The sequence below is a fragment of the Entelurus aequoreus genome, linkage group LG20, assembly GCF_033978785.1.
Source record: "Entelurus aequoreus isolate RoL-2023_Sb linkage group LG20, RoL_Eaeq_v1.1, whole genome shotgun sequence".
Lineage (NCBI taxonomy): Eukaryota > Metazoa > Chordata > Actinopteri > Syngnathiformes > Syngnathidae > Entelurus > Entelurus aequoreus.
Window position 1 is genome coordinate 7998497 of NC_084750.1, and position 19789 is coordinate 8018285.

At 41.2% G+C, this 19789-nt stretch overlaps 2 protein-coding genes across 2 annotated transcripts in view; both read left to right on the forward strand.

The window, feature by feature from the left end:
* The first annotated feature begins 1323 nt into the window (after positions 1–1323).
* Positions 1324–8018, forward strand: LOC133635892 (cytochrome c-like). Its single transcript, XM_062029321.1, has 3 exons — positions 1324–1632; positions 7334–7515; positions 7625–8018. The coding sequence occupies exons 2-3, from the start codon at positions 7347–7349 to the stop codon at positions 7774–7776; spliced, it is 321 nt and encodes a 106-aa protein (XP_061885305.1). The 5' UTR covers positions 1324–1632; positions 7334–7346; the 3' UTR covers positions 7777–8018.
* Positions 8019–10824: 2806 nt separating this feature from the next.
* LOC133636383 (acetylcholinesterase collagenic tail peptide-like) overlaps positions 10825–19789 on the forward strand; it is a 23897-nt gene continuing 14932 nt past the window's right edge. Inside the window, exons 1-8 of the mRNA XM_062030375.1 lie at positions 10825–10862; positions 10924–11034; positions 13018–13147; positions 13413–13529; positions 13591–13635; positions 13710–13736; positions 19617–19688; positions 19766–19789. The exon at positions 19766–19789 is cut by the window's right edge and continues 39 nt beyond it. Of these exons, the coding sequence (XP_061886359.1) occupies positions 10825–10862; positions 10924–11034; positions 13018–13147; positions 13413–13529; positions 13591–13635; positions 13710–13736; positions 19617–19688; positions 19766–19789 (564 nt within the window). The remainder of the gene's footprint in view (positions 10863–10923; positions 11035–13017; positions 13148–13412; positions 13530–13590; positions 13636–13709; positions 13737–19616; positions 19689–19765) is intronic.

The window sequence follows — 19789 nt, forward strand, 5'->3', positions numbered from 1 at the left end:
TTGGATCATTTCAAGGAGTATTATTACAGAACTATACTGCGTCGGGATAGCTTCTCTCAAACAAGTTGATGACGTCACAACTAAGCGGAAGTGCTTCCTCGACTGCCAGATATGATTACTCACTATGGCAATATCATTTTCATGAAGACTTAGAGAGTGTTATTAAACTTTTATGTCTTCTACGAAAACTATATATTCACAAATTCAGAGTAATGTCCCATAAAACATTTTTTTTGTTTTTGAAATTTTAAAATATTGCATAGCTCACTAGTGATGACAAACAAAAACAAAAATGTCATGAAACCTCCCATGTTATAAAGAATATTATAAAAACCAATTTTAATCGAAGACAATTTAAAAAAAAGTATAGTATTTTGCATTTACTTTTTAATTTCCTTTCTTTTTGTCGTAGTTTTGTTTTTTAACGTCTTGGTTATTGTTTGAAAATATTTGTGAAAAATTTAGAGAAGATTTTGTTCCTTTTCATGTTCATATTAATATGAAAGATTGTGTTTGTTTTGTGTCATGTTGTTGTTAGTTAAACTAAAGTTCCGGGGGAAAATAGTTCCTCCCTATGACTCCTCCGATATGAAAGAGATTAACGTGGGGTGAGTCGCGTGGGCGTGGCATATGACATGATAATATTTTACATTTAAAATATATTTAAATAAATAATCACTTAATACCAGAAATTATAACGCCATTGTTACAAATAATTCAACTATACAGTGTATAGTTGAATTATATATAAATAATGTCAGCAACCATTTAAAAGGATACAACTTGTATTCCTCATTACTGTAGAAATATTTACCATTGCACTGTAATTGGAAGGTAAATAACTTTATTTTCTTAAATAAATAAATACAATTGTTTAAAAATATAAAACTAGCGAGACGACAACGTCGGTGGTCGTGACGTCACAATTGTGCGGAAGCTCTTCCTATTTTAAACATAGACAACGTGGGATTACATACACATTATTATATTACACTCGGCATTTGTGTGTAAACAATCACCATACTTGAAATAACAATGTCAACAAACTGTTTAAAATGATAAAGCTAGTTACATTGCACGTTAACGACAGGTGGGTGGTCGTGACGTCACAATTATGCGGAAGCGATCCCACTCTTGCTCGCACGTCCTATTTTTAAAGAATACATCACGTGCGATCACATCCACATTATTATATTTTGCATATGTGCATTCATGACAATCCAACACAAGAACGAATAATGTCAACAAAGTGTTTAAATGGATAAAGCTAGCGAGATAGCGCCTTAACGACAGCGGGAGCGGTCGTGACGTCACAATTATGCGGAAGTGATCCCACTCTTGCTCGCTCTTCCTATTTAAAAAAAAAAAAAAAGTTAATTTACGATTACGTCCACATTATTATGTTCCACATAGTATGTGCATATATAATCCGACATTCTGAATAAATGATGAAAAGTGTCGGGGAATGTTGATAGTAAACTCACCTGTCTGAGATGACTCGAGCAGACAAGACACACCTTCCTGAAACCCGACACTTTAGTTTTCAAGAGTTGGATAAGTGAAACAAGCCCAACTTCACTTGGAAAAAGGGTGGCGCCGCTTTTGTACGAGCCTACCTTTACACCCCGAAAGGTAAGGATTCTTACTTGTGTTTACTGAATCACTAAGTAATAATGTACTAGATTTTTGGTCAACAATGTGTTACAGTAGCCGTGTGAGCTCGCCCACATGTATAACGAACAGTTCTGCTTGATTTCACAACTTAGGCCCCTTCTGCACTAAGCCGGCTAATGTTATCCAGGGTAAATCCCACCTAACCTTATCCTTGTCCACACGCACACACGCACACACACACACAATGGTCGTTTAAGACAGTGTTTTTCAACCACTGTGCCGCGGCACACTAGTGTACCGTCAGATACAGTCTGGTGTGCTGTGGGAGATTATCTCATTTCACCTTTTTTATCGTATATATGTTATAGACATAATATAATATATCTGTATATAAATTATTCTGTACACATATTATGTATATATTCGTATATATGTTAGATTTTTTTTTTATATATATAGCTTTTTTAGTCTATTTATACCTGCATTGTCCTTTCCATCCTTACACTTTCCATCATTGTAACTGAGCTACTGTGTTGAACAATTTCCCTTGTGGATCATTAAAGTTTGTCTAAGTCTAAGTCTAAAAATATTTTTTGCAAACCAGTAATTATAATCCGCAAATAATGTGCCGGTGTTGAGTGTCTGTACTGTCTGGAGATCGACAGATTTACCACGTTATACTCTTCCATATCAGTAGGTGGCAGCAGGTAGCTAATTGCTTTGTAGATGTCGGAAACAGCGGGAGGCAAGGTCAACTAACGAACGAGATTTCTCTACAGAATCTCCTCCCTGGTCAACAAAAGCACCATGAAGATTCTAGCGGGAACTCTCATTCAACCCTTTTTCGATTATGCATGCACCTCCTGGTACCCCTGCACCTCCAAAACCCTCAAATCTAGACTCCAAACATCCCAGAACAAGCTAGTCAGGTTACTTCTAGACCTCCACCCCAGATCACACCTCACTCCTACCCACTTCTCAGGGTGGAGGACAGAGTAAAACAACTTGCACTGAGCCTAGTCTATAAAATCCGCTACACCTCCCTGATACCGAAGTACATGTCAAACTACTTCCTTAACGTAAATGACCGCCATAACCACAACACCAGGGGGAGCTCCACAAACCACGTCAAACCCAGATTCCGTTCTAACAATGGTCTTAACTCATTCTCTTTCTATGCCACATCAATATGGAATGCACTCCCAACAGGTGTAAAAGAAAGTGCATCTCTATCCTCCTTCAAAACCGCACTTAAAGAACACCTTCAGACAGCTACAACCCTAAACTAACACCCTCCCCCCACCACGTCCCACCTCCCCGGATTGTAAATAATCAAATGTAAATAATCAAATGTATATACTTGTTCTTATGCTTTCTGAGCTCACTATGTTCACTGCTCGCTGTACATATCCTACCAAGTCAGACCTTCACTGTTACAATGTCCATTTCTCAGATGATATAATTGTTGATGACTGAAGTGCTGATATCAACCAAACCTAACCCCCCGCCCCAACCCCCTCCACTTCCCACCCCCCGGATTGTAAATAATGTAAATAATTCCATGTATATACTCTAAAGATTAACTTGTGTGATGACTGTATTATGCTGATAGTATATATTTGTACCATGAATTGATTAACGTGGACCCCGACTTAAACAAGTTGAAAAACTTATTCGGGTGTTACCATTTAGTGGTCAATTGTACGGAATATGTACTGTACTGTGCAATCTACTAATAAAAGTCTCAATCAATCAATCCATATCAGTAGGTGGCAGCAGGTAGCTAATTGCTTTGTAGATGTCAGAAACAGCGGGAGGCAGCATGCAGGTAAAAAGGTATCTAATGCTTAAACCAAAAATAAACAAAAGGTGAGTGCTCCTAAGAAAAGGCATCGAAGCTTAGGGAAGGATATGCAGAATGAAACTAAATCTGAACTGGCTACAAAGTAAACAAAAACAGAATGCTGGACGACAGCAAAGACTTACTGTGGAGCAGAGACGGCGTCCACAAAGTACATCCTTGAGAGTTTGCACTGGCTCCCTGTTCATTTTAGAATTGATTTTAAAACCTTGCTGTTTGCTTTTAAGGCTTTACATGGACTGGCACCTCATTATATCTCGGACCTCATCCAAATTTACACTCCTGCGCGCGCTCTGAGGTCCGAGAGCCAGCTCCAGCTCATGGTGCCCAAAACGAGACTTAAAACCAGGGGCCTTCTCTGTGGTCGGCCCTGAGCTCTGGAACACTCTGCCCCTCCATGTTCGAACTGCTCCCACAGTGGAGTGTTTTAAGTCTCGTCTTAAAACCCACTTTTATTCTTTGGCTTTTAACACTACGTGAGTTGTGTGATCCTCGTTGTTTTTAAAATTTTGATTTCTATTTATTGTTTTAATTGGTTTTGCCCTTTAAAATCGTTTTTAATCCTATTTATTTTTATATTGTTTTTATAGTGGTTTTATATTTATTTATTTTTTGTTTTTATTCAGTCATTGGTGGAGCTAAGCATAATATTTGAATATTGTTTTTAATATGGTTGTGCAGCACTTTGGAAACATTTCTGTTGTTTGCTATACAAATAAAGTGGATTGGATTGCTATACAAATAAAGTGGATTGGATTGGATTGGATTACATCCAAACATGACATGACAATCAACAATGTCCCCACAAAGAAGGATAAAAACAACTGAAATATTATTGATTGCTAAAACAAAGCAGGTGTGGGGAATAGCGGTCAAGGAAGACATGAAACTGCTACAGGCAGATACCAAATAAAGAGAAAAAGCCTCCAAAATAGGAGCGCAAGACAAGAATTAAAACACTACACACAGGAAAACAGCAAAAACCATCGGCGTGATGTGACAGGTCGTGACAGTACACTTACTTTGAGACAAGAGCTATACTGATGCATGCTTGGTTATGCTTTAAAGTCATATCCAACAATTGCGACAACAACATTTTATTGTCAATATCGGCTGCTGAGTTTAATTTTTTAATGAGCTCTGCTGGTGGGGTGCCTCCGATTTTTTCAATGAAAAAATGTGCCTTGGCTCAAAAAAGGTTGAAAAACACTGGTTTAAGACCCCCTCAGTCCGCCCTGCAATGCGACCGACCTATTCCGCATGCGCGGAAAATCCGCACGTCATAGTCACCTCCAGTGTTGCTTTGTGTGCAAGTTCCTAAATTAAACGTAACTTATTAAATGTAACTTATCTGAACAATATCCAGTGTTGTGGTAATTCAATTAACTGGAATCTTGTGTGCTGTGGGGCCCTATTGTAGTGAATCACACCTGAGCCATCACACGTAAACAATGTGATAAAGAACATTTTACATCAATCAAACTAGGGATCTATATATCTGGTCAGGACACTCCTCACTCTTTTGTCTTCACCTTCATCGTCCATTCGTTTTTTGTGACTTTATATGCTCTGAACCTAGACGTTGAGTCCACGACATACATGGCGGACAATAACTGATACAGTCTGCTTTGACAGTCCAAATGCTTTCAATGTTTTCCTCGACAGCCAGGTAATACAAAGCAAACGCTACCTTTTTTATCACATCCATGGGAGCCCGCATTCTCGTTGTCTCTCCTTCGACAAATGGACAAAGTTTTTCGGTAAGTAGAATCACAGCTGACCTGGACATTCGAAAGTTCTCTTGCCGTCTGAGATGTGTTGTATCCCAAATAGCTGCAATTCGCTTTCTCTTAAGTTATTCATGTGTGATTTCCACAAGCGTCTGTACATGTAGAAGAAGGAGAAACGCGGGCATGTCTGGATGACTCGCCTCCATCTTTCCAGTGGTTAGCTCCGGCTGTCACTTCCTCTCCGAACTCAGTTTGTAAACGATCAATGAGTCCATACAAAGCTAAGAGCCGGAGATTCAAGAAATACACGGCGCACTTACCCGTGTAAAAAAAATATCCAAGGAGGGGAATCTTAAACGATGGTTTAGTGTGGCTGAAACGGGGCTTAGGCTAAATAATTATTCGTTTAAGGTGTTATCCGGCTTAGTGTAGACAGGGCCTTAGCCATGCTTTGCTCTTTTAAAGGCCTACTGAAATGATTTTTTTTTTATTTAAACGGGGATAGCAGATCCATTCTATGGGTCATACTTGATCATTTCGCGATATTGCCATATTTTTGCTGAAAGGATTTAGTAGAGAACATCGACGATAAAGTTCCCAACTTTTGGTCGCTGATAAAAAAAGCCTTGCCTGTACCGGAAGTAGCGTGACGTCACAGGTTGAAAGGCTCCTCACATCTGCACATTGTTTACACCAGCAGCGAGAGCGATTCGAACCGAGAAAGCGACGATTACCCCATTAATTTGAGCCAGGATGAAAGCTTCGTGGATGAGGAACGTGAGAGTGAAGGACTAGAGTGCAGTGCAGGACGTATCTTTTTTCGCTCTGACCGTAACTTAGGTAAAAGGGCTCATTGGATTCCACACTTTCTCCTTTTTCTATTGTGGATCACGGATTTGTATTTTAAACCACCTCGGATACTATATCCTCTTGAAAATGAGAGTCGAGAACGCAAAATGGACATTCACAGTGACTTTTATCTCCACGACAATACATCGGTGAAGCACTTTAGCTACAGAGCTAATGTGATAGCATCGGGCTTAACTGCAGATAGAAACAAAAGAAATAAACCCCTGACTGGAAGGATAGACAGAAAATCAACAATACTATTAAACCATGGACATGTAACTACACGGTTAATGCTTTCCAGCCTGGCGAAGCTTAACAATGCTGTTGCTAACGACGCCATTGAAGCTAACTTAGCAACGGGACCTCACAGAGCTATGCTAAAAACATTAGCTATCCACCTACGCCAGCCAGCCCTAATCTGCTCATCAACACCCGTGCTCACCTGCGTTCCAGCGATCGACGGAGCGACGAAGGACTTCACCCGATCATAGATGCGGTCGGCGGCTAGCGTCGGATAGCGCGTCTGCTATCCAAGTCAAAGTCCTCCTGGTTGTGTTGCTGCAGCCAGCCGCTAATACACCAATCCCACCTAAAGCTTTCTTCTTTGCAGTCTTCATTGTTCATCAAACAAATCGCAAAAGATTCACCAACACAGATGTCCAGAATACTGTGGAATTTTGCGATGAAAACCGAGCTTTTTGTATTGGATACAATGTGTCCGAATACTTCCGTTTCAACGATTGACGTCACGCGCATACGTCATCATACATAGACGTTTTCAACCGGAAGTTTAGCTGGAAATTTAAAATTGCACTTTATAAGTTAACCCGGCCGTATTGGCATGTGTTGCAATGTTAAGATTTCATCATTGATATATAAACTATCAGACTGCGTGGTCGGTAGTAGTGGCTTTCAGTAGGCCTTTAATGTCTTTAATGTCCTGTATGTTCTTTGATGTTGATGTTTCCCTTTTATACACATGCTTATGTGTACTATGACTATGAGGTTTTTTTCCCTTGGCCTCAGTCTGGCCCCTCTCCAGGGGCCCAGGCTTAGACTGAATTTTTTTTACCAGTTTCTCACTTTTTTTGTAAGGGGCGCCGGAAGTTGGCAGACCCGTCAGCGATCCTGTTCTGTCTCCCTGTAATGTTTGTCTGATCTTGAATGGGATTGTGCTGAAAATTAATTAATTTCCCCTCAGGGATTAATAAAGTATTTCTGATTCTGATTCTGATGTCCCAACGCCTTGTCTCTGACGTAACTTCCTGTCTGCGTCCAGCTGAACACCGGCCATGGGAGACGTCAGCAAAGGCAAGAAGGTGTTCGTTTTGAAATGTTCCCAGTGTCACACCGTGGAGGAAGGTGGCAAACACAAAACGGGGCCCAATCTGTGGGGCCTGTTCGGGAGGAAGACCGGACAAGCCCCCGGCTTCACTTACACGCAGGCCAACAAGGACAAAGGTGCGGAGCCGCAATGTAGAACGTCTTTTTCATACACTCCAGTCACCATTGGAGTTATTTTTTCAGTCGAGCTTAGTTGGACTTAATGTGGTTTTTCCCTCTGCTCTAGGTATCGTGTGGGGTGAAGACACCCTGATGGTCTACCTTGAAAACCCAAAGAAATACATTCCCGGTACCAAGATGATATTCAGCGGTCTGCGCAAGAAAAAAGAGAGAGAAGACATCATCGCGTATTTAAAGGACGCCACCTCGCCCAAGTAGGCAGACAAACAAATGGCCGTGCTGTAAGTGTGCACCACACTTACAAAGTTTACATTTGGCAACTCTTACTTTACACATTTGTTACTGTTACATTTTTTGTTTACAAGCCTCCTTTTAATTCCTAAACTATAATATTTTTATATTTGGTCTACAATCAGGCTTATTGCAATGTAAACTCGACACATACTGTACTTGATTTCATGTACTGTGCCTCAACATTTGCAATACAATGAATTATTTGATATCCTGAGTTATGTTTCATTTGTTTACAGTCAGACTGAGTCTGAAAGGATGCAAAGAAAGTACCATACATTGTAAAAAGTATGGAGGTTCATTTGTGTCTTTATTACGTACACAAATGGGGGGGACGGCGTGGCGAAGTTGGTAGAGTGGCCGTGTCAGCAATCGGAGGGTTGCTGGTTACTGGGGTTCAATCCCCACCTTCTACCATCCTAGTCACGTCCGTTGTGTCCTTGGGCAAGACACTTCACCCTTGCTCCTGATGGGTGCTGGTAGCGCCTTGCATGGCAGCTCCCTCCATCAGTGTGTGAATGTGTGTGTGAATGGGTGAATGTGGAAATACTGTCAAAGCGCTTTGAGTACCTTGAAGGTAGAAAAGCGCTATACAAGTATAACCCATTTATCATTTATTTATTTAAATTTATGTAAATGAATTTGTGCGTTTGAATTTTGTTACCAAAACTTTTTTCACATCAACCTATGCTGACAATTTCATTTAAAAAAAACATTAAAAAAATCAGCATCACTGATTGTTTTTACCTTGAATTTGTATACAATTATTTTTTTACACTGAATATTTTTACACTATTTTTTTATACACTATTTTATTTAATGAAAACTTTAATGTAAAAAATTCAGTTAACAAAATTCAAACCTGCAAAATCAGTTACACAAATGTACTTCCTATTTTATATAATACCTTTTTTAACACAGAATTTTTACACAATTTAAAAACACCGCATTTTGCCAAACTGAATTTTCAAATGCACACATTTCCTCACAGATTTGTATTGAATGAAAGTTGATGCAAAAAAAATTAAATAAAAATCAGTTCACAAATTTCAAATGCAAAAAATTCAGTGACATAAATTCAGAGTAAAAAAAAAAAGCTTTCGTGATAAAGACACAAATAATCCTCCAATAAAAAAGATACACCGTAACTACATTATAAAGGTTTACCAGGATTTTACAGCATTTAACAGTATTTCTTCACAGTAGAATACTGTAATCAAAATGTACTGTAACATTACAACAAATGACTATAAAAATGACAATACCATTATATTTCACAGCAATTAACTGTTATTTCACAATCACATTTACAGTAATGCAATTACTAGCCCGTAATTTGCTGTGATTTTACAATGTATTTTTTTAACAGTGTACTCGATAAAATTGAGGCAACATATTGCGCCCAATATTATTTATTAAATCTAACAATCTTCAAATTTAAGTAAATATTAATCCAATCAGACCTTTAAAAGGTACATGTTAAAATGAAGTAGTCAAATAAAGCAAACAAATTAATCAACCAAAACCTAAGCAAAAAATATTTAGTAAAGTAGGAGTAGTAGTAAATGTTTAATGTAAAAGGTACTGATACAAATCAATTTAATTCAACATATAAATTATTTAGAAGTGAGTAATACTAACCTTTATTTTCAGTGTATTTTTACATTGTGAGATTAGAATTGAATTACCCGGGGGAAAAAACAACAGAACAAACACCTCTAATCAGACTTCATTAAAGATATAGGTGACTTCTTTTCAAAGAAAACAGTTGCATAGTCCTATATATTGAATTGATATATTATTATTAATTGTATATTTTAGAGATTAAATTTGAATTAAATACTTAAAAACAATGAATTTACATTTGGGAGTAATAGAAACGAAACTACAAATGGTAAAGGAAGAATGGTAAATCAGCAATCACATGATTGAAGATGTCAGATAAGTATCAAAATGCTTTTAATATTGGAACTCATTGTAATGGGGAATAGAACAAAACCTTGCATGGACACAAACATGCAGCAGGTGGCGCTATTTCCCCTGCAAAAGACACAAACATGCAGTAAGTGTATGCAGCAGGTGGCGCTCTTTCCCCTGCAAAAGACACAAACATGCAGCAGGTGGTGCTGTTTCGCCTGCAAAAGACACAAACCTGCAGCAGGTGGCGCTGTTTGCCCTGCAAAAGACACAAACATGCAGCAGGTGGTGCTGTCTCCCCTGCAAAAGACACTTTGCAGCGTTGTGGCTTGTGCAGCCCTTTGAGACACTCGTGATTTAGGGCTATATAAGTAAACCTTGATTGATTGATTGATTGTCTCCCCTGCAAAAGACACAAACATGCAGCAGGTGGCGCTATTTCCCCTGCAAAAGACACACACTTACAGCAGGTGGTGCTCTCTCCCCTGCAAAAGACACAAGCATACAGCAGGTGGTGCTGTTTCCCCTGCAAAAGACACTTTGCAGATTCAGTGCCAGTCGCATGCTGAACGTGCCATTTCAGTCGCGCTCGCCTTGCAGAGCAGCTGGACTCGAGCTCAGCTCGTTGGCATCTTTTGAGGAATACTCGTCGCCGAAAGAGAGGAATAAATATCTGGAATTAATTCGTGAGGCAGGGAACACGCTCAACTTGTTCAGGCTGGAAAGAGGCGACAACAATTTGCAGAAGACGGTAAGACAGGTTTTTTTTTCATTGACGATGAGCAACTATTGCTGATTATGGGAGGTGGAAGACTGCACGGATGCCTATGGGATGCCAATGTCTAACACCTGGCAACCAAGGGGGTGGTTGCTGTCATGCAGATAAAGCCCAGCATCAAGTCCTTGGACTTTAACTGGACATGCATCAGTGCATGAATGCAATGAACAATGTGCATCCATGCTGCACACAGTGACATGGAACAAAAATGTGCTTTTAGACGACGAGTATATCTCTTTAAATGTGCCTTTTCTTAAGGACGCAGCCAGGATGGCCTTGGTGGTGTTTGCAGCATCCTTCCACGTCCTCCTGAGTCCTGCATGGACGCATCACTCCATCTTGGCAGCACCGCACTCAGGTAAGACGTGTTGACGTGGAGGTGTCACGCCGTTCGTCCCCTGCTTCCATTTGCCTTCCAGTCCTCCAGCTGCCGGTCGAGCCCAGCAAGTCCGACGCCTGCTGTCTGACGTCGCCGCCTCCTCCTCCTCTTCCGCCGCCGCCTCACAACTGGAAGCAGGGCGACCCCGTGGGTGACACACAAGCTGACACACGTTTGGGCTGTCAAACCACTCAAACATAATCGCAGTTTGTTCATAGTTAACTCAAAATTAATCACCGCAGATAGATTTTCATCATTAATAAATGTACCCTAGATCAGAGTTTCTCAGACTTTTTTCACTAAGTAGCACCTCGGAAAACACTTCGCTCTACAAGTACCACCATAATGACCGACGTTACAATATAGTAGCATAGCAGACCTAAGTATTCATTAAAAACACGACAGAGGTTTTATTTAACAAGTATAGTTCATATTTTTAGCCACTGTAACATTACACACAGTTTGAGCAGTAACACTGTGTTTGAATATAGGAAAATAAAACACTGTACTTTAATCTAATGGTTATTTGTAGAGATGTCCGATAATGGCTTTTTTGCCGATATCCGATATTCCAATATTGTCCAACTCTTAATTACCGATTCCGATATCAATCGATACCGATATATACAGTCGTGGAATTAACACATTATTATGCCTAATTTTGTTGGGATGTCCCGCTGGATGCATTAAACAATGTAACAAGGTTTTCCAAAATATATCAACTCAAGTTATGAAAAAAAATGCCAACATGGCACTGCCATATTTATTATTGAAGTCACAAAGTGCTTTTTTTTTTTTTAACATACCTCAAAACAGCAGCTTGGAATTTGGGATATGCTCTCCCTGAGAGAGCATTAGGAGGTTGAGGTGGGCGGAGTTGGGGGGCCGGGGTTGAGGTGGGGTAGGGGATAGCGGGGGGTGTATATTGTAGCGTCCCGGAAGAGTTAGTGCTGCAAGGGTTTCTGGGTATTTGTTCTGTTGTGTTTATGTTGTGTTACGGTACGGATGTTCTCCCGAAATGTGTTTGTCATTCTTGTTTGGTGTGGGTTCACAGTGTGGCGCATATTTGTAACAGTGTTAAAGTTGTTTATACGACACCCTCAGTGTGACCTGTATGGTTGTTGACCAAGTATGTCTTGCATTCTTACTTGTGTGTTTGAAAAGCCGTAGATATTATGTGATTGGGCCAGCACGCAAAGGCAGTGCCTTTAAGGTTTATTGGCGCTCTGTACTTCTCCCTACGTCCGTGTACCACTCCGTACAGTGGCGTTTTAAAAAGTCATAAATTTTACTTTTTGAAGCCGATATTGATAATTTCCGATATTACATTTTAAAACATTTATCGGCCGATAATATCGGCAGTCCGATATTATCGGACATCTCTAGTTCTTTGCAGTGCCACTAGTGGTACACGTACCACCGTTTGAGAATCATGCCCCAGAGAGATCATTTTAAAGTTTTTATTACCGTGACTAAACAATCGGTTTTAATTAAATATTTTTAAAACAGTTTAACACAAACAGGACATAAACACGCTTTTAAAGAGAATTTTAAAAAAATGCCTGCAGTGCGTTGGTGTCTTGCCAAATTTTGTAGGAATACAGAATTTGTATTCCTGCTGTAGGAGCACTTGCGTTCAGAGGAGTGGCTACACTTCCATGTTTAAATAGCAGTTTTGCGCATTAATAACAGAAAATGTGGATTGTTATGATCATTTGCTTTGATTGTCAAAGATGTTGATGCTTTTCCTATTTCCGCATGGCAATGTCTTAACTTTCTCTATTTATAAACAAAATGTAATATTCAGTCTGTAAAACAATCTGTAATTGCGGCTTATCAATCAGAGCACAAAAGAATGTACACTTGATTTCAATCTGTCATGAAATATTTATTTAGGTACAAATATCACAGGTTACATTACAAAACATGCTTGACAAGGCATGATCGTAATGTAAGACATTTTTATTTTGTTAGCTAGCTATGTGATGGATGGCGCTCTTATTGTGAAGCAGGAAGAGTGTGATTGGTTTGAGAGGATGTCTTGACGAAGGCTTTGATGGAAAATTACTCGACTTCCTGCTTACTGCTGAGCTTTTATTCCTTCTTACTAAAGCAACTACATTGGATGTTATTAATTCACTCAACTGGAATGTAAATACGGACGTGAAGCTCCTCCTCTCTGCAAGCGGCAAAGCGAGCCAGCAGCATTGGCGCCTAACGACGTCATCTCATGGCGTTGGAAGATAGAACAATCTTCTTGTCTTGTAGGTAGAACGACTTGTCATGGTTTTGAATCTGATATTTCCATAATGTAATTTTTATTCCTGCATTTCTCAACGATATTTTTGAATTGGTGGCTCAACGGCAACTGACGCCATGACATTTCCCCAGGCTACGGAACGGCACAAGGGTCAAAAAGGAGTCAGGACGCATGCTCGTTAATCACGCGTTTAAAGAATTAGTTAACAGGTTATATTATTATCTCGTTAACTTTGATTATTTGTCATTAAATGTGTGCCATGTCTGAAGGACGGCAGCAGCAGCACCTTCGCGCCGCCAGCAGTGTTTCGAGGACAAGAGCAGCAAAATGAACATCCTGTGATACCAGGCTGCTCACCGGGGCCCCCGGGACCCAGAGGCCCCGAGGTAAGCGAGTCCACGGTGAAGCTCCTCAGAGTGTTTTCATGAACGGCGTCTCATCTTCCAGGGTGACGCTGGATTACCCGGTATAAGAGGAGCCAAAGGCGAAAAGGTGCATTTTCTGGCCTATTTCTGTTTTATAATCATTGATCTGTTCATCATTGATTTATCTGTTGTCTTTCTCAGGGAGACATTGGACGCCCGGGGTCAAAGGTGAGCCTCTACTCCTCCCCTGTGTGCTGTCTTTCTCTCTCTGCAACACTCCTAAAAGGGTCAAGTACGCCCCCCCCCCGCCCATCCCTCTTCTGCTTCCTTGGCCTGCGTCCATGACGGTCTTGGTACTACGGACTCCGGTCCTGCTGATGAATCCACTTCATTTCTCTAAGTGCTTGGTGCACTGCAGCGATAAATCACCCCGGCATCGCCGCAGCAGGTCCGCTGTGTCCTTCCCAGGCGGCTCTTTTCATGACCAGCACTCAAAAGAGTCCTCACACCAAGTTTTGTAATCTACCGTATTGACCCACATAGAGGATTTTATAGAAACACGTCTGAAAGAGACAGGTCATAGCAAGCTTTTCTTCCTGCCGGTGACTCCCAACGTCACCGTCCCACATAATCTATATGTTTACACAAATATTGACATCATTTTATAACCTTATTCAGGTGTTTGACTTTTTAAAGGCCTACTGAAACCCACTACTACCGACCACGCAGTCTGATAGTTTATATATCAATGATGACATCTTAACATTGCAACACATGCCAATACGGCCGGGTTAACTTATAAAGTGCAATTTTAAATTTCCCGCTAAACTTCCGGTTGAAAACGTCTAGATATGACGACGTATGCGCGTGACATAAACGGTTGATACGGAAGTATTGGTACCCCATTGAATACAATACAAAAAAGCTCTGTTTTCATTTCAAAATTCCACAGTATTCTGGACATCTGTGTTGGTGAATCTTTTGCAATTTGTTTAATGAACAATGGAGACTGCAAAGAAGAAAGTTGTAGGTGAGATCGGTGTATTAGCGGCGGACTACAGCAACACAGCCAGGAGGACAGAGATGGATAGCAGACGCGCTAACCGGCAAACTCACCTTAACTTCCTCCGTCTCGCCGACCGCATCTGTGATCGGGTGAAGTCCTTCGTCGCACCGTCGATCGCTGGAACGCAGGTGAGCACGGGTGTTGATGAGCAGATGAGGGCTGGCTGGCGTAGATGGATAGCTAATGTTTTTAGCATAGCTCTGTGAGGTCCGGTTGCTAAGTTAGCTTCAATGGCGTCGTTAGCAACAGCATTGTTAACCTTCGCCAGGCTGGAAAGCATTTACCGTGTATTTACATGTCCATGGTTTAATAGTATTGTTGATCTTCTGTCTATCCTTCCAGTCAGGGATTTATTTATTTTGTTTCTATATGCAGTTAAGCACGAGGCTATCACGTTAGCTCCGTAGCTAAAGTGTTTCGTTGATGTATTGTCGTGGGGATTAAAGTCACTGTGAATGTCCATTTCGCGTTCTCGACTCTCATTTTCAAGAGGATAGAGTAGCCGAGGTGGTTTGAAATACAAATCTGTGATCCACAATAGAAAAAGGAGAGAGTGTGGAATCCAATGAGCCAGCTTGTACCTAAGTTAAGGTCAGAGCGAAAAAAGATATGTCTTGCACTGCATTCTAGTCCGTCACTCTAACGTTCCTCATCCACAAATCTTTCATCCTCGCTCAAATTAATGGGGTAATCGTCGCTTTCTCGGTCCGAATCGCTCTAGCTGCATTGAAAACAATAGGAAAATGTGAGGAGCCTTTCAACTGACTACGTCACGCTACTTCCGGTAGGGGCAAGGCTTTTCTTTATCAGATACCAAAAGTTGCGATCTTTATCGTCGTTGTTCTCTACTAAATCCTTTCAGCAAAAATATGGCAATATCGCGAAATGATCAAGTATGACACATAGAATGGATCTGCTATCCCCGTTTAAATTTAAAAAAAATTATTTCAGTAGGCCTTTAAAGGTGGGCTTCACAAATAGATGATGCATGTATACACTCCCATCAATCGATTCTTGTAATGATACATGATTATTATAATGATAATTATTATTAAAGCTGCAAGCAGAGTTGAACGAGTCCTCACCCCCCTTGCACCGCTGGGTTGACGCGATTCCGCCAGCACGCACGATTCATGCGGTCAAGTCCCACCCGACACCCCGACCCGCGATCAAAACTTTCAGAAAGATCAGAGCATGTGTCAGGATTTATGACTGTTATAGGTTTGCACCATCAAGGGGCGATAAAGGCACTGCAGTATTCATGTCATCAGGTCCCACCTAACGCCCCGACCCACCGGAAAAATGTTTCTGAAAGATTGTAGCATGTAGACCGAAGTTATGAGAGTAATCGTTTTCACTACAAGGGGACGATTAAGGCACAGTAGTAGTTATGCAGTTGCGTCCCACCCAACACCCCGACCCACCATAAAAATTTCAAGAAGATTGGAGTATGTGTAAGGAAGTTATTACTGTTATAATTTTTCACCACAAGGGGGCGATAAAGGCGCTGCAGTATTCATGTGGTTAGGTCCCACCTAACGCCCCGACTCACCGCAAAAAAAATTTGGAAAGATTGGAGCATGTGGACGGAAGTTATGAGAGTAATCATTTTCATTTTCACTTTGGGGCGGTATAGCTCGGTTGATAGAGTGGCCGTGCCAGCAACTTGAGGGTTCCAGGTTCGATCACCGCTTCTGCCAACCCAGTCACTGCCATTGTGTCCTTGGGCAAGACACTTTACCAACCTTCTCCCAGTGCCACCCACACCAGTTTAAAAATGTAACTTAGATATTGGGTTTCACAATGTAAAGCGCTTTGAGTCACTAGAGAAAAGCGCTATATAAATATAATTCACTTCACTTCACTTCACTACAAGGGGGGATAAAGGCACTGTAATAGTTATACAGTTGCGTCCCACCCAACACCCGGACCCACCATAAAAAATTTCGAGAAAATTGGAGTATGTGTAAGGAAGTTATGACTGTTATAATTTTTCACCACAAGGGGGCGAAAAAAAGCGCTGCAATATTCATGTCGTTAGGTCCCACCTAACGCCCCGACCTACCATAAGACATATCGGGAAGATTCGAGCATGTGGAAGGAAGTTTTGAGAGTTATACTTTTTCATCACTCGGGGGCGATAAAGGCACTGCAGTATTCATGTCATCAGGTCCCACCTAACGCCCTGACCCACCGGAAAAATGTTTCTGAAAGATTGTAGCATGTAGACTGAAGTTATGAGAGTAATCATTTTCACTACAAGGGGACGATTAAGGCACAGTAGTAGTTATGCAGTTGCGTCCCACCCAACACCCCGACCCACCATAAAAATTTCAAGAAGATTGGAGTATGTGTAAGGAAGTTATGACTGTTATAATTTTTCACCACAAGGGGGCGATAAAGGCGCTGCAGTATTCATGTTGTTAGGTCCCACCTAACGCCCCGACTCACCGCAAAAAAAATTTGGAAAGATTGGAGCATGTGGACGGAAGTTATGAGAGTAATCATTTTCATTTTCACTTTGGGGCGGTATAGCTCGGTTGGTAGAGTGGCCGTGCCAGCAACTTGAGGGTTCCAGGTTCGATCCCCGCTTCTGCCAACGTAGTCACTGCCGTTGTGTCCTTGGGCAAGACACTTTACCCACCTGCTCCCAGTGCCACCCACGCTGGTTTAAAACTATAACTTAGATATTGGGTTTCACAATGTAAAGCGCTTTGAGTCACTAGAGAAAAGCGCTATATAAATATAATTCACTTCACTTCACTTCACTACAAGGGGGAAATAAAGGCACTGTAATAGTTATACAGTTGCGTCCCACCCAACACCCGGACCCACCATAAAAAATGTCGAGAAAATTGGAGTATGTGTAAGGAAGTTATGACTGTTATAATTTTTCACCACAAGGGGGCGAAAAAAAGCGCTGCATTATTCATGTCGTTAGGTCCCACCTAACGCCCCGACCTACCATAAGACATATCGGGAAGATTCGAGCATGTGGACGGAAGTTTTGAGAGTTATACTTTTTCATCACTCAGGGGTGATAAAGGCACTGCAGTATTTATGTCATCAGGCCCCACCTAACACCCCGACCCACCGGAAAAAAAATTCTGAATGATTGTAGCATGTAGACGGAAGTTATGAGAGTTATAATTTTTACCATAAGTGGGCGATACAGGCGCCGTAGTGGTTATGCAGTTGCGTCCCACCCCGACCCACCATAAACATTTAGAGAAGATTGAAGTATGTGTAAGGAAGTTATGACTGTTATAATTTTCCACCACAAGGGGGCGAAAAAAAGCGCTGCAGTATTCATGCTTTTAGGTCCAACCCAACACCCCGACCTACTATAAGAAAATTCGGGAAGATTGGAGCATGTAGACGGAAGTTTTGAGAGTTATACTTTTTCATCACTCGGGGGCGATAAAGGCACTGCAGTATTTATGTCATTTGGTCCCACCTAACGCCCCGACCCACCATAAAAAAAAAAATTCAGAAAGATTGTAGCATGTGGACGGAAGTTATAAGAGTTATTATTTTCCCACAAGGGGGCGATAAAGGCGCCGTAATGGTTATACAGTTGCGTCCCACCCAACACCCCGACCCACCATAGAAAAATTGAGAATATTAGAATATACGTAAGGAAGTTATGACTGTTATAATTTTTCACCACCAGGGGGCGAAAAAAAGCGCTGCAATATTCATGTCGTTAGGTCCCACCAAATGCCCCCACCTACCATAAGACATATCGGGAAGATTGGAGCATGTGGACGGAAGTTATAAGAGTTATACTTTTTCTTCATTTGGAGGCGATAAAAGCGCCTTTGTAGTTACGCAGTTGCGTCCCACCCAACACCCAGACCCAAAGCCTATCTCAGTTATGACTGTTATAATTTTCCACCACAAGGGGGCGATGAGTTAACGCATGTCGGCAGACGCTTGCGGTCAAGTCCCACCCGATGCCCCGACCCGCCATCAAAACTTTTAGGAAAATGAGAGCATGTGTGAAAGAGTTATGAGTTATACTTTTTCACCACAAGAGGGCGGTAAAGGCGCTGCAGTATCCATGCCGTTAGGTCCCACCCAACACCCTGACCCACTATAAAATTGGAGCATTTGTAAGGAAGTTATGACAGATATAATTTCTTACCACCACAAAAAATTGTTGTATATTGTTACTCTGTCAATAGCACTAAAAGGTTGTTTTTAAATGTATAGTTAATACAAAACACAAAACCAGTGAAGTTGGCAGGTTGTGTAATTCGTAAATAAAAAACAGAATACAATGATTTGCAAATCCTTTTGAACTTATATCCAATTGAATAGACTGCAAAGACAAGATATTTATGTGTGTATTTAACTGAGGAACACTTTTTTTTTTTGGCAAATAATCATTAACTTAGAATTTAATGGCAGCAACACATTGCAAATAAGTTGGCCCAGGGGCATTTTTACCACCGTGTTACATGGCCTTTCCTTTTAACAACACTCCGTTAACGTTTGGGAACTGAGGAGACCAATTTTTTAAGCTTTTATGGTGGACTTGATTTCCATTCTTGCTTGATGTACAGCTTAAGTTGTTCAACAGTCCGCGGTCTCCATTGTCGTATTTTAGGCTTCATAATGCGCCACACATTTTCAATGGGAGACAAGTCTGGGCTACAGGCAGGCCAGTCTAGTACCCGCACTCTTTTACCATGAAGCCACGCTGCTGTAACACGTGGCTTGGCATTGTCTTGCTGAAATAAGCAGGGGCGTCCATGATAATGTTGCTTAGATGGCAGCATATGTTGCTCCAAAACCTGTATGTACCTTTCAGCATTAATGGTGCCTTCACAGATGTGTAAGTTACCCATGCCTTGGGCACTAATACACCCCCATACCATCACAGATGCTGGCTTTTGAACTTTGCGCCTATAACAATCCGGATGGTTCTTTTCCTCTTTGTTCCGGAGGACACGACGTCCACAGTTTCCAAAAACAATTTGACATGTGGACTCGTCAGACCACAGCCATTTCTGAATCCAATTATGTGTTTGTTTTAGGGTCGTACTGGAGCACCAGGCCTTCCAGGGAAACAAGGACTTCCAGGGTGGCCTGGGCCGGACGGACCCAAGGTAAGTCCGTGTCACGGTTTTCACTGCGCATGCAAGATTCTGTGCTCATTGAATGTATAAAAAAACAAACACTTTAGGGTGAAAAAGGAGAGCTAGGACTC

What these genes read in the sequence shown, in the direction of transcription:
- LOC133635892 (XM_062029321.1), top strand. Translation starts at nt 7,347, where the DNA reads ATGGGAGACGTCAGCAAAGGCAAGAAGGTGTTCGTTTTGAAATGTTCC. An exon ending in GCAGGCCAACAAGGACAAAG is followed by an intron (nt 7,516 to 7,624) that starts GTGCGGAGCCGC and finishes CCTCTGCTCTAG; the next exon opens with GTATCGTGTGGGGTGAAGAC.